The 19,000-nt window shown below is 31.9% G+C and overlaps 1 protein-coding gene across 1 annotated transcript; it reads left to right on the top strand.

Moving 5' to 3' along the window:
* Positions 1 to 293: 293 nt before the first annotated feature.
* On the top strand, positions 294 to 14,253 carry LOC113392172 (carbonic anhydrase 1). The gene is made up of 6 exons (XM_026628453.2): positions 294 to 497; positions 1,573 to 1,722; positions 4,855 to 4,993; positions 5,484 to 5,680; positions 9,281 to 9,420; positions 14,091 to 14,253. Exons 1-6 carry the CDS (start codon positions 440 to 442, stop codon positions 14,214 to 14,216), a joined length of 810 nt encoding a protein of 269 aa, XP_026484238.1. The 5' UTR covers positions 294 to 439; the 3' UTR covers positions 14,217 to 14,253.
* The last annotated feature ends 4,747 nt before the right edge of the window (positions 14,254 to 19,000 follow it).

Genomic DNA, 19,000 nt, shown 5'->3' with positions numbered 1-19,000 from the left:
AAGACTGGAATAGAATTTTTTGAACATTAGATATTAATGTTTATCATTCGTTTAGAAAATATTTTTCCATCCAAGTGCTAAGTCCCTTGTTCCTGCAATTAAACTGGCTCTTTCATCACTCGAACCGAAACACGGCAAACCTTTTAAATTTTAACCAGATTTTTTTACTGTTAATTAACGATTATTTTTTTTTAACTTTTTTAAATATTTCTTAAAATAATATGACGTATTTGTTTACAATATCGTAAAGTATTTGATTTGATTTCTTTATCTGAAAACATGTCTGTATTAAATAATTTCGTTGTCAACCAAAGATAATGGGATTCTTTTATCTAATCGTCCATTTTTTGACTTACAATTCAACGATTTTGATCCACTACTAACCAAAACGCTTACATAGGATATACATATAGACTGTTTTACATATAATTTTAATATAATGTCACCAAAACCAAGGTCACTTAAAGTTTGCCCATCAAATACAGCAGCTTCAGATGGTAAGTAAAATATTTGTATACATAATTAAGGATTCAGTTGATAACAGTTTTGTCTATGATATTGTGTTTAGTAAAATAGTGGAATCGAACTTTGAACTGAGCAAAGTGAACTGAAGTGAAGAAAAATCGATCGAACTTTAATGTTGAATGTTTTATGAACATTGAATTGCATAACACTCAGATCATCTTTAGTGAAAGAAGTTTCAAGAATGTTTAAGAAACTTAGCTTTGAGGATAAGATCAGATTTATTTGATCGTCTAATGTTTATCTACTCTTGTAAATTGTATAACATTTATCTCGTGTTTTATCATTACAAAAAAAGTACCGCGAATCCGTTTTAAATTGAATATATTTTGATATCCTTGTGTTCTTATTTTAAAATAATTAATATTTTATTGTAGTGTTGGGGGGACTCGTTCAAAATCCGCTATAGTAGTGCCCATATTAAGAAAATTTTCAATTTAATCGGATATAATATGTAAGACCGCCAAGAACATCGCTTATATAAGAGAGATTATTGTTATGTTAACGACAATGCATTTATTTTTTCTTAGAAAATTCTTGTATTGATGTATTTATATTAATACGCTTATGTTGAAGATATTAAAAACTGATATTATCAAACCCAGTCAATCATGATAAATATGAGTTAGACGTTATATTGTTTATTGATTAATTCCCTTTTTTCGTTTGTCTAAATAAATATGTTCTTTTTAAATAGCAAATTTTTTTTTGGAACTGGCCGTACTCTATCTCGCCACCCTTAAACATTGAAACTGTAGACTAACTGATGAGTTAACACCCAATTTAATCGATATTTTCAAATGCCAAACCGACGACAAGACTTTTTAAATGAATTATGATTTCTCAGTCTCAGTCGGTGAATTATATGTTTTGTCGGTTCTTTCCGGTTGAATCTTAATTCCAAACGGTATTATAAGTAAATAAATATTGATATGAATTATGAAATGAAAATGATGAATGACAAATTAAATGTAGAAATCTAAGGTTTCCAAGAGCCGTTTAAAACATAGTATTTTAATAAACTTGATTATTAAAATATTTATTCGACAGCCGAACAGATTTCAAAACTCCGAGCCTCTCAGTCACCTATCGCTATTGCCGTCCAGCGTTGTCCAACCTGGTCATCACTGGAACCACTCCGCTTCAAGCGCTATTGGGACAACGACTCCAATGGTGTTCTACTCAATACAGGACAAACAGGTATCTTTTTTATTCCTTGATCGTATTAAAGTAAAAAGGTTATTTTATCATTCTACCATCGAATGCCCAACCTATATAAACCAATTCCTTACTTTTTTTTTAAGCTATTTTATTTTGAGGTAACTAAACAAAAATATTCATGTTCAATTGTTACTGCTGGCCATTTTCGACCAAAGTGGCCATTTTCTTTGAAAATTAACTTAACAAATACTGAATAAGATGTATTATTCAGTCTCTAGTTCTTGAATTTTATATTTCACTTTCCAAGACGAGGGAGAGTTAACACAGCCAACTGCCAAACATCGGTCTGTTACGTAGAAGTTCATGACAAAAAGACTCAGTAAGTTATATAAAAGACAGTAAATGTCTCACGGCTGGACTTACCTCCTCTTCTTTTTAGGACAAGATTAGCAACTCACAACTATAAACACAACAACCAACTATAAACACTGTCTAACTCGGTGTAAAACTAATCATCATAAATTGTTTTGATACCAAGGAATAACCAAAATTTTAAATTTGGAATAAATTTCTCAATATATCAAACTACATAAACATTGGCTTTTGAAGGTAAATACTACGTTAACCATTAAATTTGCCTCTATTTATTTATCTAAAGAATTCTTGGTCATCAATACAGTTAGCAAATACGTCAAGAGATAAAAATAAAACACGTGCTATTCATCACTTCGCTATTACGAGCAACTTGGCACTTTTATCAGAACACGTCAAAAATGGATTTAAGGGGTTTTACTATCGTTTTATTTTTTTTAACGTATTATGACGTTTATTTATCTATACTTGTATTATAAATGCGAAAGTATCTCTGTCTGTTACCACTTTAGGCTTAAACTGCTGAATCGATTTGGATGAAATTTGGTATGGAGATAGTTTGAGTCCCGGGGAGGCTATTTTTAATTATATATTATAATTCTATTCTCGAGGAGTTAAATTGGTAATTGCTTGTATGCTATTCAAGTAGGCTTTTACAAGCACTTTTGAATCGTCATTTAACAAACTGTATTAAGTGAAGCTACCACCGGTGTGGAATGCAGACACTACCGAGAAGAACCGGCAAGAAACTCAGTAGGTACCGCGTTTTTATCATCTATATAATCTTCTATAAGTAAAGTTTTATAAATTTCGTGCAAGCAAAGCCAGTAATAAGTTCAGCTAGTATTTTATTAAATAAATTCCGATACGATTATCTCATTACGTAAGCAATCTTTTATAGTATTTATTTATGTAGGTATTTTAAAACTTAAAGGAAATGATGCGAATAAGTTATGTGTTAGTATTTATTGATTAAGAAATTTATTATACTTTATTCAAGTAGATTTTTGTTAGCTAGCACTTTTGAATCGTCATTTAACGGGATTAAATCAAAATGAATTTTGATAATTATAGAACTTCATTAAAATGATTAGCTTACAACTGGAGATGCCTATAAATTACTTTTATTTAAAATCATACTATTACTTTAAGAGTTTTAGTAGCCGAGATGGCCCAGGGGTTAGAACGCGTGTATCTTAATCGATAATTGCGGGCTCAAACCCAGGCAAGGTTCACTGAATTTTCATGTGCTTAATTTGTGTTTATAATTCATCTTTAGGAGGAAGAGAATAAAAACATATTCTTAATAAAATTCTGCTACAAGTGCATCCATCAACTCGTACTGGAGAAGCGTGATAGACTAGACTCCAAAACCTTCTCAAAGAGAGAGGCGACATTTAGAGGCTGTTATTTTTCGAATATTGCTTTTGAAATAGTGATAATCTATAAAAAATAATACGTCATGTAAACAAGTAAAACTTTATTTCCGTACTCTCATAATCTGACGGGCCCGCAACCCCACACAAGTGGAGAGTTCAGGACATAACCAAAAGTGTCATGTGCGTTGTAAGGCAAGGGAGTGTGAACATTGCTTATTTCCAATAGATTTTTAATGGCTTGAACACAGGACCGTAAAAATTTGTGGCCATATAAACTAGTCCCTAGATCAACGTGAAATAATACATATATACTTACATATATCAATCATTGTGATAATATATAAAGTGACATTTATGTCTGTTCCGTTCAAATAAAATAAATACGTATGTAAGGGATAAAGAATAATCCAAGATATAATATTATAAATCTAAGAATATTTTATATAAACAATGTTTACAAAACTCCGGTGTGATCGGTTTAAAATATTTATCATTTTTAAATCCTTATCAAAATAAATGTCATAATCTTAGGTATTAGCATAACATTGACTGATTATGTATTTTTTAATATTTAAAAACATATTCAACTTTCAAATATTTTAATTGAATTTCAAATCCTCTCAATTTTTCATGTTTAGTAGAATTGAATGATCTAAATTTTATATTGTACATTTGTAAAATTACAACTTGTTTTAAATAAATACTCAACATTGTGATTGATTATAACACCTCGCTTTATCGCTTCCACTGGTGACGGGATGTTCAGTTTTTGCTCAGATGATCGGAATTGCGATTCAACGGGAAACTACTGCTAGCATTCTAGCCACGATTCCATGTGGTCATGATTTCTCCTTTGGATGTGATGTTTAGTTATATTCTAAAATTAAATAATTGTAAATAAATATTGTACCACATTTTTATATTCATAATATTATTCGAACAATCGCGGCGCCCTGTGTTGGTATAACAAGCACCGTACCTCGTCACCAATATATCTCTGAACAATTGACAAAATCTGTAACCTGTATCATGTATGTAAGGATCCTTTGTGATTAATATTGGGTATATAATTTTTTAATCTACGACTTTATAATCATCGTTTTAATATAATTTGACGACCTCTGTGGTCCAGTAGTGTGTACACCGGTTTTCATGGGTACGCCACTCCTTTCCACGCCACGCCACACCGTACCACACACCACTGGGTATTTCCGGGTTCGATTCCCGACCATGTCGATGTAGAAAAAGTTCATTACTTTTCTATGTTGTCTTGGGTCTGGATATATGTGGTACCGTCGTTACTTCTGATTTTCCATAACACAAGGGCTTTAGCTACTTACATTGGGATCAAAGTAATGTATGTGATGTTGTTCAATATATATTTATATATTATTTATTATAATTATTTTCTCTTTTACAGCGTATTTTACACTGGATTCACCAACACGGCCCCGTCTAAGCGGAGGGCCACTTATTGGCGACTATATCTTCGAACAGATGCACTTTCATTGGTCGGTTGATGATTTCACTGGATGCGAACACGTACTGGACGGGCACGGGTAAGTTTTATTTAAATTTATTTTACTAGATAAGTGGTCGAGGCCCTTAGGCACTTGGCGCTATGCACACTTTCCCTTACCGCTATAAATGTCGTCGGGAGTAGAGTGGTTCCCGGGGTACAGAGACTCTCATTACTCCCGATGAGCTTGGAGGCCCTTGCTTACTTGCTTATGTAGGCTGGCCAAATATCAGAGTATAAGGATAGCATGCGCAAGCGATCCCTTGCCCCGGAAGAGATGAAACGAGTACTGCTGGTTTTTTAGCAGGTATTCCGGTGCACTTTGCAAAAAAATGTCGCCAACACCAACATAAATATTAATATATTTGCAGCTATCTGTGCCATAAAAAAACACAATTTTCATGATCTTTTTATGGGTGTTTTTCGGAAAACTTTCCAAGAAGTAAAGCAATAGGCTAGAAGCAACTGTTAATAATAATTTCTAAATAAAAATAGAATTGAAAACGAAAAAATACATTTACATTTTTCAGTTATGCAGCAGAGTGCCACCTAGTCCATTACAACAGTAAATACGAATCTTTAGAAGCAGCAGTGGAGCACGCGGATGGTTTAGCCGTAGTTGGTTATCTATTAGAGGCAGCTGATGCGCCGAATCCAAGTTTTGACATGTTTGTAGAAGGATTGGAACAAATCAGAAAGCCTGAACATAGCGTGGTAGTTTCAGCAGGTTTGTGTGATTTATTTTATTATGACACCAATCTCAGTGATGTGATAGATAGTTATAGTATACCCAAGAATCCGTATTTGAACAACGTCATAAGCCGTGCGAGGGGTTTCTTGGAGATGAAAAGATGCCTTCGCCTAGTAGTGGGACATTTACGCTCTGTTAGTTTTACTGTAGCATACTGCTTGAATATCGTTCTAAAATAGTTAAAATAAGCAGAAAATCTTACATAAATATCAGATTGAAGAATTGAGATGATAATCGTCAAAAACTTTATTGAAAAATGAGCTTTAAGTTTTAAAGAATGAAATATGAATTACACCATGAATGCATGTTTATTTTTATTTATTAACATTGATATAAAACGTGACGCGAAAAGTAATTTTCAAATTTGACCTTGAAATTTAAGTCTAACTTATCTTATACAGATCAAAAATAATTGAATTTGTTTGATGTTAATATTTTACAAATGTACGCATAATTAATAGCTGCAATAATATTTCATGATATTGCTTTATAATTAAATAGATTTTATCTTGATGTTAACGAATTAACTGATCTAATTGCATTATTTATTGTAATATCGATAAAATTATATAACGAATTGATTGAAAAAAAATAACGCGTATCTTATCATATAAGGACTAATATAACTTTTATGATAATTTGTTTATTTTTTGTCTATTTTATTACATAACATCTATAATAAATAAGCAGAGTTTTAGAATCAAAAATAGTTAGAATATTATAGTTAAAATGTATATAAAAATAGCATAGTTGTATAAAATTTGATAGCGAATGCAAAAAACTTCATCGTGCAACTTCAAAAAGTGCAGCGTGCTTCGGAGATTTTTATACATATTGCTTTGATAAAACATTAAAATACAACACACAATAAACACACATAATACAATGAACATAATATAATATCGCGTGATTAACATTACGCAGCTCGACAAATACATCGTAACTTTTCAATATTACAAGTTTAAATGATAAATTTGAAACGTTTGGTTTTTTGTGGTTTGATTTTATCGATGGCAAAGAACTCAAATAAGTCATCCATCAACATAAAAAAATTCGTTCGTTCGTCCATCCATTTGGAAACTACAATGCCACGACAGGAGGGCACATATGTCAACCATATAATACCCCTACTTTTGAGGTTTAAAGTCGCGAACGGAGTCTCGGGCACCGGCTAGTATTGTAATAGTATCTCTCGTGTGTTGTAAATTATCTCTTACAAATTGTTATTTTAACTATTAAATACCAATTAATTATAAACAAAAACTAAATCAAAATATTCTTTTTAATTTGGTTAATAAATATTCATAAAAGGAACGCTGATAGCAAAAGAGAGTTTGCATTAAATCCGAATTTTTAAAAAAGGATATTTTTTTATAATTCGGATTAAAGTGTGCAAAGGAGAAGCGATTAATGTGCGAATGAGATGGCATTACAACGGCCGCCAATTATATATTTTTATAATTGACACGAGTTACAATTTATTAAGGTCACGATTGAGTCACGTGATCAATTTGATTAAGTAAATATTTAATTGATGCTGAAATATTGATGTTTATACTTATTACAGAAATTTAATAAAATGAAATATGGACTAAAATAAATAAAAAATATATTTCATAATACAGTAACGAATTATATAAAACTAACTGAACCTTCGGCTTTCCCTCGTGAAATTTATAAAACTATATAGTGCACACACCTTCATCCCCGTTTTACCTCAGTGGTGAAATAAAAGAATGTGTTTTTTTTTTCCTAGAACTCAAGCAAACAACAGTCCGAATTTCATCTTAACAGGTTTTGCGAATGTTAGTAGGAATAATAAAATTAATATAGGCGCCGCACACACTTAGAAGTACAGAGCGTTTAATCCCAAAGCGCGCCAATAGGTATTGCACAACAAAAGAAACAATTGACAAACAAGAAGAGTAAATGAAAGGTTCCTCCACGTTCTAATTCACCTTAAATTATTACCGGGACGAATGACTGTGAGTGAGTGACATTTGTCCTTACAAATGATGTTAATGTACGTGACTGAGAGAGAGACGGCAAGATTTACATTGAAATTTTGATTTTTATAATGTGGACAATTATTATGAAAGAGAATCAACAGTCAGGAAACGAAAGTAGAGAATCATGCCGCACTTATCAGTATCAGCTTACATCAGTAATTTCATTACTATTCTTAAGATTGAAAATTGTTGGATGTCAACTAGTCTTTAGATTCATTAAATTAAGTTAATTATAAAACAAACAGGCTCATGTTTTGTTTCACCTTGTTTAGAAAATTGATCAACTTTTGGTACAAGGGTTTTGTCAACTGAGGCCTACAGTCGAACTCAAGTATTTTAAAAATTTACAATCAACAATAAAAAAAGGATTAAGTATTATTATATTAAATTATAATTTATACGGTTTAATTAGATAGCGTATAATATAAAAATAAGCGAAATGGTGGGAAACATCGAAAAGATTATAAATAACAATATTTTAAAGTGAATTTGTATCCTAAACTGGCTTGAGACTGATACGTTTATCCAATTATTTACCTCCGTAAATTTAATTAGAATAGACATATTTCCTCTTAGTCATATAAATTTCGCGTGATTTATTATGACGCCTTCGGCATATATGATGAATCATTTTAGCGGGTGTGTTTCAGTTGATTTACATACAAAAATGTTTAATTTTGTTATGAGAAGCCTGAACCTTTCGTTTTTAAGAAATATATCTATACGAGATGAATCCGGCTTCGCTCGGGTAAAATAAAAAGAACTAAACAATTATTGTATATTTACGGTGTGTATACTTACTTTTAATATAAAAGATAACTTTTTCATAAAATACGTTATAGATGTTTGATAATCACAAGATTGTCAAACATCTATAACGTCACCCGTAAACGTCAAACATGGCCGCCCGTTGAACTGTCATGTCATTGAATTTTATGGATTTAATATCGAAATATGTCGATTGTGGGAATTTTGCGGATATATCTTATCGACTAATAAAATTATAATTTTTTAACGATCTATAATCGTGGATAGATTTCGATAGGGTCTATCGTAGACATGCACGAAATTGTTATTACAGATAAAATAGTAAATAATATAAGCAAGGTCATTTTCTGTCTCAGTCTGTATCTATGTTAATTTTTTTTTTATCACTCTACGGATTTTGTTATGGGTTTTAATACAAAAATGAGAAGAAGTAGTATGTTCTTCTATACCAATTATGGATAGATTTGAGGAATCAAATTTAACTATCTGTATAGTCAAATTTCAGGGACATCGAGTTTTTAACGTATTTTGAATTAGGATAAATAATGTTATTAAATGCAGTCACAAGTTTTGATTAAAAACTTGTATTCAACTCAAAAAAAAAAAACAATTACTTTTTTTATAATTTTAGATATTTTGATTATCCTTAATATGGGAGCAAAAAAAAAACATTTCAAATTCTAACCAAAATTCGTACGAGAACGCGTAAATGTCCTTATCACTGCAAATCAGTAAATGTCATTGTTCGTGGCAAATTGATTTAATAGAAAATTCAACCGTCAACTTTTCAATTCCACAGAATCATTAGCCTGGATGAACAGAGAAGACGTAACGACGGGGAGCTACGTGACCTACAAGGGTTCTCTGACTACACCTCCGTACACTGAATGTGTCACTTGGATAATATACGAGAAACCAGTGCAAATTGGAATGGAACAGGTAATTTTAACTTGGATAATTCCCCATAAATATAGACAGGGTTGGTATGTTAATTCTCTAATAAAAATATCCAAAACGTTATACCGCCGATATATATTATGGTATTCGTTATTATTAATAGTAATAATAATAAACTTCTTGCAGAAGAAGCGACAATTTTCCTCATCAAATATATGATGTTCGATATATTATAATATATCGATCATCATATATATATTATATTCCTCTTTTTTTAAATATTTTCTTTCCTAATACGTGATACAGAATTTCATTGTCCTACCCAAATAAAATTACAAAAGCAGGCCATTAGAATATTGTATTCGAAAAACTCGCAAGGAACAAATCAAATAATAAATAATTGCTTGCCAGCATCCTTAATTTATTTAATACAATAAAGAACATAACATAACATAACATAAACAGCCTATAAATTTCCCACTGCTGGGCTAAGGCCTCTTCTCCCTTTGAGGAGAAGGTATGGAGCATATTCCACCACGCTGCTCCAATGCGGGTTGGTGGAATACACATGTGGCAGAATTTCGTTGAAATTAGACACATGCAGGTTTCCTCACGATGTTTTCCTTCACCGCCGAGCACGAGATGAATTATAAACACAAATTAAACACATGAAAATTCAGTGGTGTAGTAATGATTTCGGAAATCATCGGTTAAGATGCACGCGTTCTAACCACTGGGCCATCTCGGCTCATTTAAAGGAGTCTTCAGTTATTTCGTTTTATATAAAAAAAAACCTCGAATCATCTTTTAATAACTTTTTAAATCTGCAAAGATTTGTTTTCATACATAAGTCGTACGTAATAAAAGGAGATCATAAATATTTGAAATTGTAAACAGTAATTAAGATCAAAGTGATCTACATGGGCATCTTCATTTCAGTTTAGTATTTCTATCTTAATAGTAGTTTAGTTTACGAGTTTAATGTATTATTCAAACGCATAGTACGATAAATAACAATAAACATTTATTAGTTGCTTAATAAACTAGCTATCTGTCCCTATTTCGTGCGGGTAAAATAAAAAAATATCTTAGTCAACCCCTTAACCAACTTACCCAGCATTACACTAATACCCCCAATTCAACCCCTCGAAGGGGTTAATTACGAAAAAAGCCTATATTATTCCTAGGGACTTACTATCTATCTATTCTATCTAAATCGGTTCATGCAAGTTTTAATTTCATAATAATAAATCTACCCTCAATTAAGTACTCTATCGTAATATTGAATACCGATAATAATATTTAATCTATTATATATAAAACTTAGACAAGAAGATGTAGCGGTTTCGTAGGTCTTAGAAAATAATTTTCTTACGTATGTAGTTGCATGAAAAACACAATTTTTGTCTTTTTTTCACATAAAACACACTGTTTCATTTATTTCAGTTTCACAAAACTCATTAATATATATATGCGATTAATATATATATATATATATATATATACTGAATTTTCCACGGCGAATGTTCCGAGAAATTGTTTGGATTAATCCCGGCAGCTGAATATCACCTTCGGACATCTCGTCAAAATACTAAATTTCACCCGCACCACCTAGATATCCGAAAATCCACAACAGCGCGATTTTTAAGACATTTTCTGCCTCGCACAACCACTCTGTGGAACCAGCTTTCGCCGGTGGTTTTTCCGAACCGATACGATTTGGGAACCTTCAAAAAAAGAGCGTACTCCTTCCTAAAAGGCCGGCAACGCACCTGCAACCCCCCTGGTGTTGCAGATGACCATGGGCGGTGGTAATCACTTTCCATCAGATGAGCCTCCTGCTCGTTTGCCCCTATAACATTATTACAATCTTCCAGTAACAGGTATTAAAAAACATACTAAATCAATATTCTAATCATTAAATACTTGATAGCGAATTGCGATTAATACAATTAACTGGTGCATTCCGATTTCCCTTCTAAACAAAATCAAGATGTCTGCCTCAGATGCCGAGGCTCTACTAGAGTGCCAGTAATAAGACACTCACATAGACAGGCTATTATATAAAGAAGTTTGGTAATAAGTTAATCTCAATAAGGGCAGACTTGAGCGGATTGAGACTATTAAAAAATAGGAACTTTTTTTAATTTGACGCAGGTGTTGTCAGTTCAAGGTTTTGTTCTGTTTATTGTTATATATCGTTCAATTAGAAATCTCATTTGGCAGAATTGTCAATTATAAAGATAAAAAGTTTGTTTGAATGAGTTACTATCATGATCTACATGTGATAAATATATCGAAGTGAATTGTTCTTTACTTTGATTGTGTTGCGTTGCATGCTTTGCGTTTAGCGCAAGGAATAACGAATAATACTATAATTATACATCTGTGCACAATGTTAAGGGCGATATACTCATTGATATGTACATCAATGACAACGACATGATAACGAGATAAACAGGAAAACTATATAACGGAGTTTTACAGTTTTATTTAAATAAGCTTCGCAAGTCAAATGTCAAAAACGTGACTATATTATAGCATCAACCGATAATATCACTAAGTAAATTTATTCCTTAATCAAATTCTGTAAAATATTTTCATATCACAGAATAATATGTAAAAAAAAAACATCGTCACATTTTAAAAATACCACACGTTACCCGTAAAGCAATTATTAAGTATGCAAAATATTTCAGACGATACTCGATTTTAAACAAATATAAAAATATTCCGTTAGTAAAAATCGCAACTTGGATTTTTCGGAAATATAATATTTTAAATGCGAAAATAACTATGTCTGGTACCTCTTCACGTTGAAACTGCTGAACTGATTTATATAAAACGTAAGGCATAGGCTACTTTTTTAATTCACTTCTTAAAGGGGGTAAATTAAAAATGACGGTTTGTGTGCCTTTGTGACTAGAAATGGTAATGACAATGAATGGACATGTTTGGGAATGATGTTTAGTAATTTATTAATAGTCTTGTTGTACCTTGAGAACGGCCGTCGTTGATGGAACAGGTCAGAGCCTCATCATCATAATTAGTAGAGTATGGGCAAATAGATTGCATGTGGATATTTATTGTATGATAAATTCGACTTCGATGGTGATGTAGATAAATTAATAAGTAGGAAAATAGCATACAACCCTTTATCAAATCAAATTAATTTATTTGAGTAAACTTCACAGTGAAGCGTTTTGAATCGTCAACATTTAAATAATACCACCGTTTCGGAAAGCAGTCAGCGAGAAGAAACGACAAGAAACTCGCATAGTTGATCTTTTCAAATAAACAGATTTACATTACTGTTTTTTATAATAATTAGAGCCTTGTGTCTTTTTGCATTTAGGGCCAAATTATTTAATTCAAACCAACCAAGAACCCGCGACAGAGCACTGCTTACAACGTCATAGTTGTTTATTTTTCTGTCACGTTTAAAAACAAGAGATGTATCATCTGCAAACACTACAATGTCACAAGTCTTATTTACAAAATAAGGTAAATCATTTACATTGAAGAACAGCAGAGGGCTTAAAATTGAACGCTGTGGTACACCCATTTGCGCCAGAGTGCCTGCCGGCGCTCTGGAAAATCAAATAAAAACCTTCAAGACCCTTTCATTAACGTAGGAGGAAATGAATTTCAATGCAGGGTAATTGATTCCATAAAATTTCAGTTTTTCTATATATTAATTTTATACTAATATATTATATATGTGAGTCAAAATCGTTAGTCGCTATCTTTTAAAGTAATTAAATTTAGTTTCAAAACATTTTTGCTCGTAAGCAATGTGTTTCGATGTTTCGTAGTATGAAGTCTTATAATCATTTTATTGTAATTTTATTTTGTTTAATAGATTAAGTAAAAGTAAAACGTATTTATGTTGTAAGGTCATATTAGAGTGAATATTTATATAGAGTTTTTATATTAGAAAATTATCATTGAAGAAGAATTAAGAATATTATTATTTGTTTAGAGTGAAAATTTGAGCCTCATCTAAAATTAATACTAATGATAATAAATTAATTTATGGTAGGATGCTTGGTTGGAACGAAGCTTTTTTTGCTATATAATAACGTATTAAATAACAGATACGATGAAATAAATTAACATCGCTTGATAACGATTATTTGACGAGAAATAAAAAATATATATTTAAAATGTCGTGAAGAACAACAATAAGCAAAAAATAAGTTTAAATCATTTTATATAAAGACGTATAAACAAAAAAAACAAACAAAATGAAAACAACAGAAAGAGCAAAAGGGGGAAGCTTGAAGGGGCATAACGCATTTTCCTTACGTAACGATATCTGACAGTTCGCTCTACTGTAAGCCGCGTAAAAGATTCGTTCTAAGAATATTATTAAAGAAGTCATCACACTTAAAAAGAATAAAAATCTTAATTAATATTATCATCATGTAATTTCCCATTAATGTTGTCAAGGTACAGAAACATGTACATATGATTATCTAACACATAATCTAACTTTACATGCGGGTGCCATAACCACGGATGTAAACAAGTATCTAATAGATGACTAGCTTTCGCCCGCGGCTTCGCTCCCATTTAAGGGATTGGTCATCAGATGTTAGGCATACATTTTTCACAGCGCCCAAGCAGTTTTGTTACTTGTATCCAGTTCATATTGTTACCAAAGTGCTTTCAAATGATGATCAATTCTAATAAAAACGGTAATTTCACAGCTGGGGCTTTTAAGACAATTGGAGGGAGCAGACAGCGTACCAATAGAAAGGAACGTGAGGCCTACGCAGCGACATCCGCCCGGACACTCCGTTATATATGTGAAACAGATCAAGGCTAAACTCTGACAGTTTTATGACGAACAAAATAAACTATTACTATTTACTTGGCCTACTTTTCGTTCCCTTTACTTCCTTTTAGACGAGCATTTGCAGTGCGATTCTGTAAGAATTCACTTAAGTGTCTCACGTGTGAAATGTTGACAACACACTTACGGTGATATGCCATTTTGATACGTTAATACTATAAATTTCATACTCTTCATAAGTCAATGTCGCATACCACGTTCTGACAATTTAGGCTCTTGTTTTGCGGAGTTGTCTTAAGTTTGGATTTTTTTCTTTAAGAATATCTCTACTGGCTTACTGTACCATATTAGTGATTGTCTTTGGAAATAGAATAGATATAATAGTTATACTTCTTACAACAACAATCTAAGATGTTATTTGCTAGATTGACTGCAGTTACACCGATCTTTTAAACTTTAAATAGAAATAACAAAATTAGTGTATTAATAATCTGCATAAATCCATAAATATTTTATTCAAGTGAACTTTACAATAAAGCATTTTTTAATCGTCAATGTTTAACTAAGAGTTTTGGAAAGCAGTTTCCCGTAGAAAGAAATGGCGGGTACAACCATCGGATTATTTTTTTTGTAAATAATTGTCATTGACAACCGAAAACTTTATTTCAAAAGCTATCTTGAGAATTTAATATAAGAAACAATCTTATTGAAGTATTTTACGAACAGAGATACATTCGTTGAATAGATAGTAGGTATAGACATAATCCAAGAACAAGTTCTTAACTCAGAAATAAAACGATACTTATAATTCTTATATATATAATTATTATATAAGAATTATAAATAATGTTTTACACGATGCGCAATGAAATATATATATATATATATATAAATATCCGAGAATCAATTTTCCCGCCATGACGAGTATCTATCAATGTTCATGTTGCCAGATTAAAAATACAAAATGATAATGATTAATATACAAAGTGACAGATACTCGTCCGTAATATACAAATAATAATAATTAATATAATATTTGATATCAAGTATTACATTCTAATTTAGTCTCGCACTAAATAGTAGAATTAGTTAAATAATAAATAAAATTAACCGAAACACAATGGCCTCAAATGACACAATTGTATAACAAAGTGACGTGGCGGGTTTTTTGATAGCAAAAGTCCGATTTGTCGTGTCACAGATTAATAATGCCCATTAAAAATTTTAATGGGCTGTTAAGCGCAGACGTTAGAGCCAGTTTAGATTTCGCAGTCTTTCTTTATAACAATAACGTTTGAATACTCAATCATCATTTAGTGGTAGTTTTGTGCAAGGTAAGGTGCCATGCACTCTTCAAATATTGTATTGCCAAAGAGCAATAAATAAATAAATAATAAATATTGGACAACATCACATACATTACTCTGACTCAGATGTAACGACGGTACCACAAACACCCAGACCCAAGACAACATAGAAAACTAATAAATTTTTTCTACATCGACTCGGCCGGGAATCGAACCCGGGGACCTCGGAGTGACGTACCCATGAAAACCGGTGTACACACTACTCGACCACGGGGGTCGACAATACTTATTGTATTCCAGTTTGAAGAGTGACTTAGCCAGTGTAATTAGAAGCACAAGGGATATAAAACTAGACGATATTTTGTCATTTTTATACCTATTATTGCAATAACCCAAACACAAAGAAATATCAATAAACTTGTGTTGTCATCAGCAGTATTATAACGTAAACGTATACTAATATTTTTACATTATTCAATTTAACGTATTTGCTTCCAGCATCCCTTCTCTGTATTAACTTTTACGGAATAAGCTTGAAAAGAGGTACACTTATTAATTTATTATAAGATGTCAAAGGAGGCCAGCCAACGACCACGAACCTCTTTTGTTTTTCCGACTCTTTCCGTTACTATGGTAGTTATTATCTCTCAGTGTGGTATATCGGATTGATCTGTGAATGTTGAAATATCGTTAAATTTGTGATATTGTCGTTAATTATTCTTTTATATTAATATTTCACTTCCGCCATAACGATATTCATTCCGCTTGTCACTAGCCGCGGTTACTAAGCTTCATAGTAATATAACTTGCTACTTTCGAAATCATTTATTATTTAATTCATTCATTTCGCTTTTAACAATTTGAATAACTTTAAGAGCGTTTCATATCTGACATTTCCTTCGTAACTTTTATACTCAATTGATTCAATTAAAAGGGTCAATTATTTCAAAAGTTTTCGTTAAGGTTAATTTGAATACGATTGCAAAATAAATAAACTGTAAATATTTGAGTGCACTTAATTGCACTGAATCATGATTTGCACTACCCTTAGACCAACGTGCAATCATTAATTGAGCCAAATACATTACGTAATTAATGCCAAGAGTGCATTCCTGTAATACGTTGGCAAACACATGAGGTACAAAGTTCATGTTTTGTTTTTAATTTTAGGTGAAAAATTAAGCTACGCGTTGTTTCGTCTATTATTTTCATAAAAATATAGAACTGTTTTGTGACATGGTGATTCAGTTGTCTCCATACTTGATCGCATGTTTGGTGGTGATAGCAAAATGTTGTGAGGAAACCTGCATGACATTTCGGATGAAGACGCAATGCAATGCGGATAGCAAGCAGTGTGGTGGAATATGTTTCAAAACCTTAAAAATCCACAACAGCGCGATTTTAAGTCATTTTCTGCCTCGCACAACCACTCTGTGGAACCAGCTTTCGCCGGCGGCCGGCATCACACATGCAAGCCCCTCGGTGTTGCAGATGTCCGTGGGCGGTCACTTTCCATCGGGTGAGCCCCTGCTCGTTTGCCACCTTTCACATACAAAAAAACCTTCTCTTCAAAAAGTAGAGGGGACCTAAATACAGTGGAATATTTATTAGCTCTTATATTTACGTCTGTAACTTTTTTGATATAAAATTGGTAAAAGTGCGGGCAAATGATCACCAATACTAACTATTATATACATTCATACATAAATTATACATACATTGACGCCGTAAGATTTATAAACAATGAAATTATATTGCTTACTCACTCAGTACTCACCCTTCAAATTGGAACATAGCAAACTTAGTACTGCTACTTTTTGTGTTCATCACGTCTTCTCTTATATGATTAAGTTGGGAATAAAAAGACCCCAAAACAATTACTACGTGATACTTGAGCGTCCCTTAAAACACATTTGGCGTTTCACTGTCGATGATGTAGAACTATTCTGTGATTAACTCACGTCGTATCTCACTCGTAAAATATCTTAAGCCGACTATCAACCACTGTTGCTCATCAGTTTTTGACATTTCACTATGGTATTCTGTGATACATTTCGAGTTTGAGCACTAGATAGATGGTTCAATTACCAAAATTGTAAGATATTCTTTTATCTGCTCAAAACGCTTTTAGATATAACCTTTTAAGCTTGGTTTTGTTTTAGAAAAATAATCGAATTCTTTAACTATACTAAAATATTTAAATTATTATCGAATTATTTATATAGGACATAATCTCTTTTTAAATATTTCCTGAGAACTAACCAGTTTTAGATATATTAAAAATACCCTTTGTACTTAGACCATAGACATCCAACATAATATGTAGAATTTATTATTTGGAAATGTTGGAAAGATATCTATTCTGAAATATATATTTATTTATTATAAGTTAACTGCTAAAAAAGCTTGCTTTAACATAAAAGTTGTTTTAAAACTTCGTAACCAAGGAGTTTGTAAGGAAGCAGGTTATATTATTTTAAAAGTCTCAATTCACACTTGAAAGTTGGTTAGAATATCGTCTTTATTAACTTAACTTTGAAAATCATAAAATACGAGAGTGCAAAGCTTTAAATGTGTTCATGTTCAAGTTCGTCGAAATTAAAGCTATTTTTTTTTATTTGAATCACACACATGCAGAAACTCACACATCTAAACACCAAGTTTGATAACAATGTTAGCTGAGATTAAGTCATTATGGAACTCTTTATTTCAATAAATATCATCAGACTTCATTTTCGTTTTCATATAAAAAGGTTTTTAAGAATTATGCAAATTAGCTATACAGCAGGAAATCTGTATTTTTACAGAATAATTCAATTTCGCGGTCAACTGGAATAAAAAAGATTGGTGTGCTCAGCAGGGCAAGACGTCACGTTCACGTCGGCCCATCGCCTAAAACTATACAAAGCGCAAATTCATTCAATACATCTCACCTCTGGGCTGTTGATCCCCAATACCAGCTTCTTCCATTGGACTGTATTCTACGCAGAGTGGCTCGAATTATCATCAATTAAACCCTTACCGACCCGCTTGATCCTTTGGCTTTGCGCTGAGATATTGGTTCACTCTGCATCTTCTACCGCATTTTTACTGGGATTCATCTACAATCTCATTCAATCAATCCATAGATCCTTAGTATATTTCACTTTAACACACCAGAATTAATCAATAAGGTCATATATTTTTTGTAGGATTAAATAAAAAACTATCTTGCTGAAAATACAATAGCGAAGCTGCGATACAGTGCTAGTACTGTATGATTATTATATTTTATTCAAAAAACCAATCCTTTCAATTTTGATTAATTACCTTGATCGTTATTTGTTTTCATGAGTAATCAAACTTTTATAGTTTTTTGATTCTCGGTAATTATCGGACATGGAATTTCAATTACGAAAGCTTATAGACATGTTATAAGGTTGCATGTTATTCAAACAGTTTTCCCTTCAATATTGCTAGTCACGCTTCACCTATGATAGTGTAAAATGTTTTGTGTAGTTTGATTATAAATATTATA

The sequence above is a fragment of the Vanessa tameamea genome, chromosome 7 (assembly GCF_037043105.1).
Source record: "Vanessa tameamea isolate UH-Manoa-2023 chromosome 7, ilVanTame1 primary haplotype, whole genome shotgun sequence".
Classification (NCBI taxonomy): domain Eukaryota; kingdom Metazoa; phylum Arthropoda; class Insecta; order Lepidoptera; family Nymphalidae; genus Vanessa; species Vanessa tameamea.
Note: the sequence above shows the minus strand (reverse complement) of the source record. Positions and strands in the feature narration are given on the sequence as shown.

Excerpts from the sequence above, each read along its gene's own strand:
- LOC113392172 (XM_026628453.2), top strand. The coding sequence starts at position 440 with ATGTCACCAAAACCAAGGTCACTTAAAGTTTGCCCATCAAATACAGCA. Across the intron at positions 498-1,572 it reads AAATACAGCAGCTTCAGATG|CCGAACAGATTTCAAAACTC; the intron begins GTAAGTAAAATA and ends TTTATTCGACAG. Across the intron at positions 4,994-5,483 it reads CACGTACTGGACGGGCACGG|TTATGCAGCAGAGTGCCACC; the intron begins GTAAGTTTTATT and ends TACATTTTTCAG.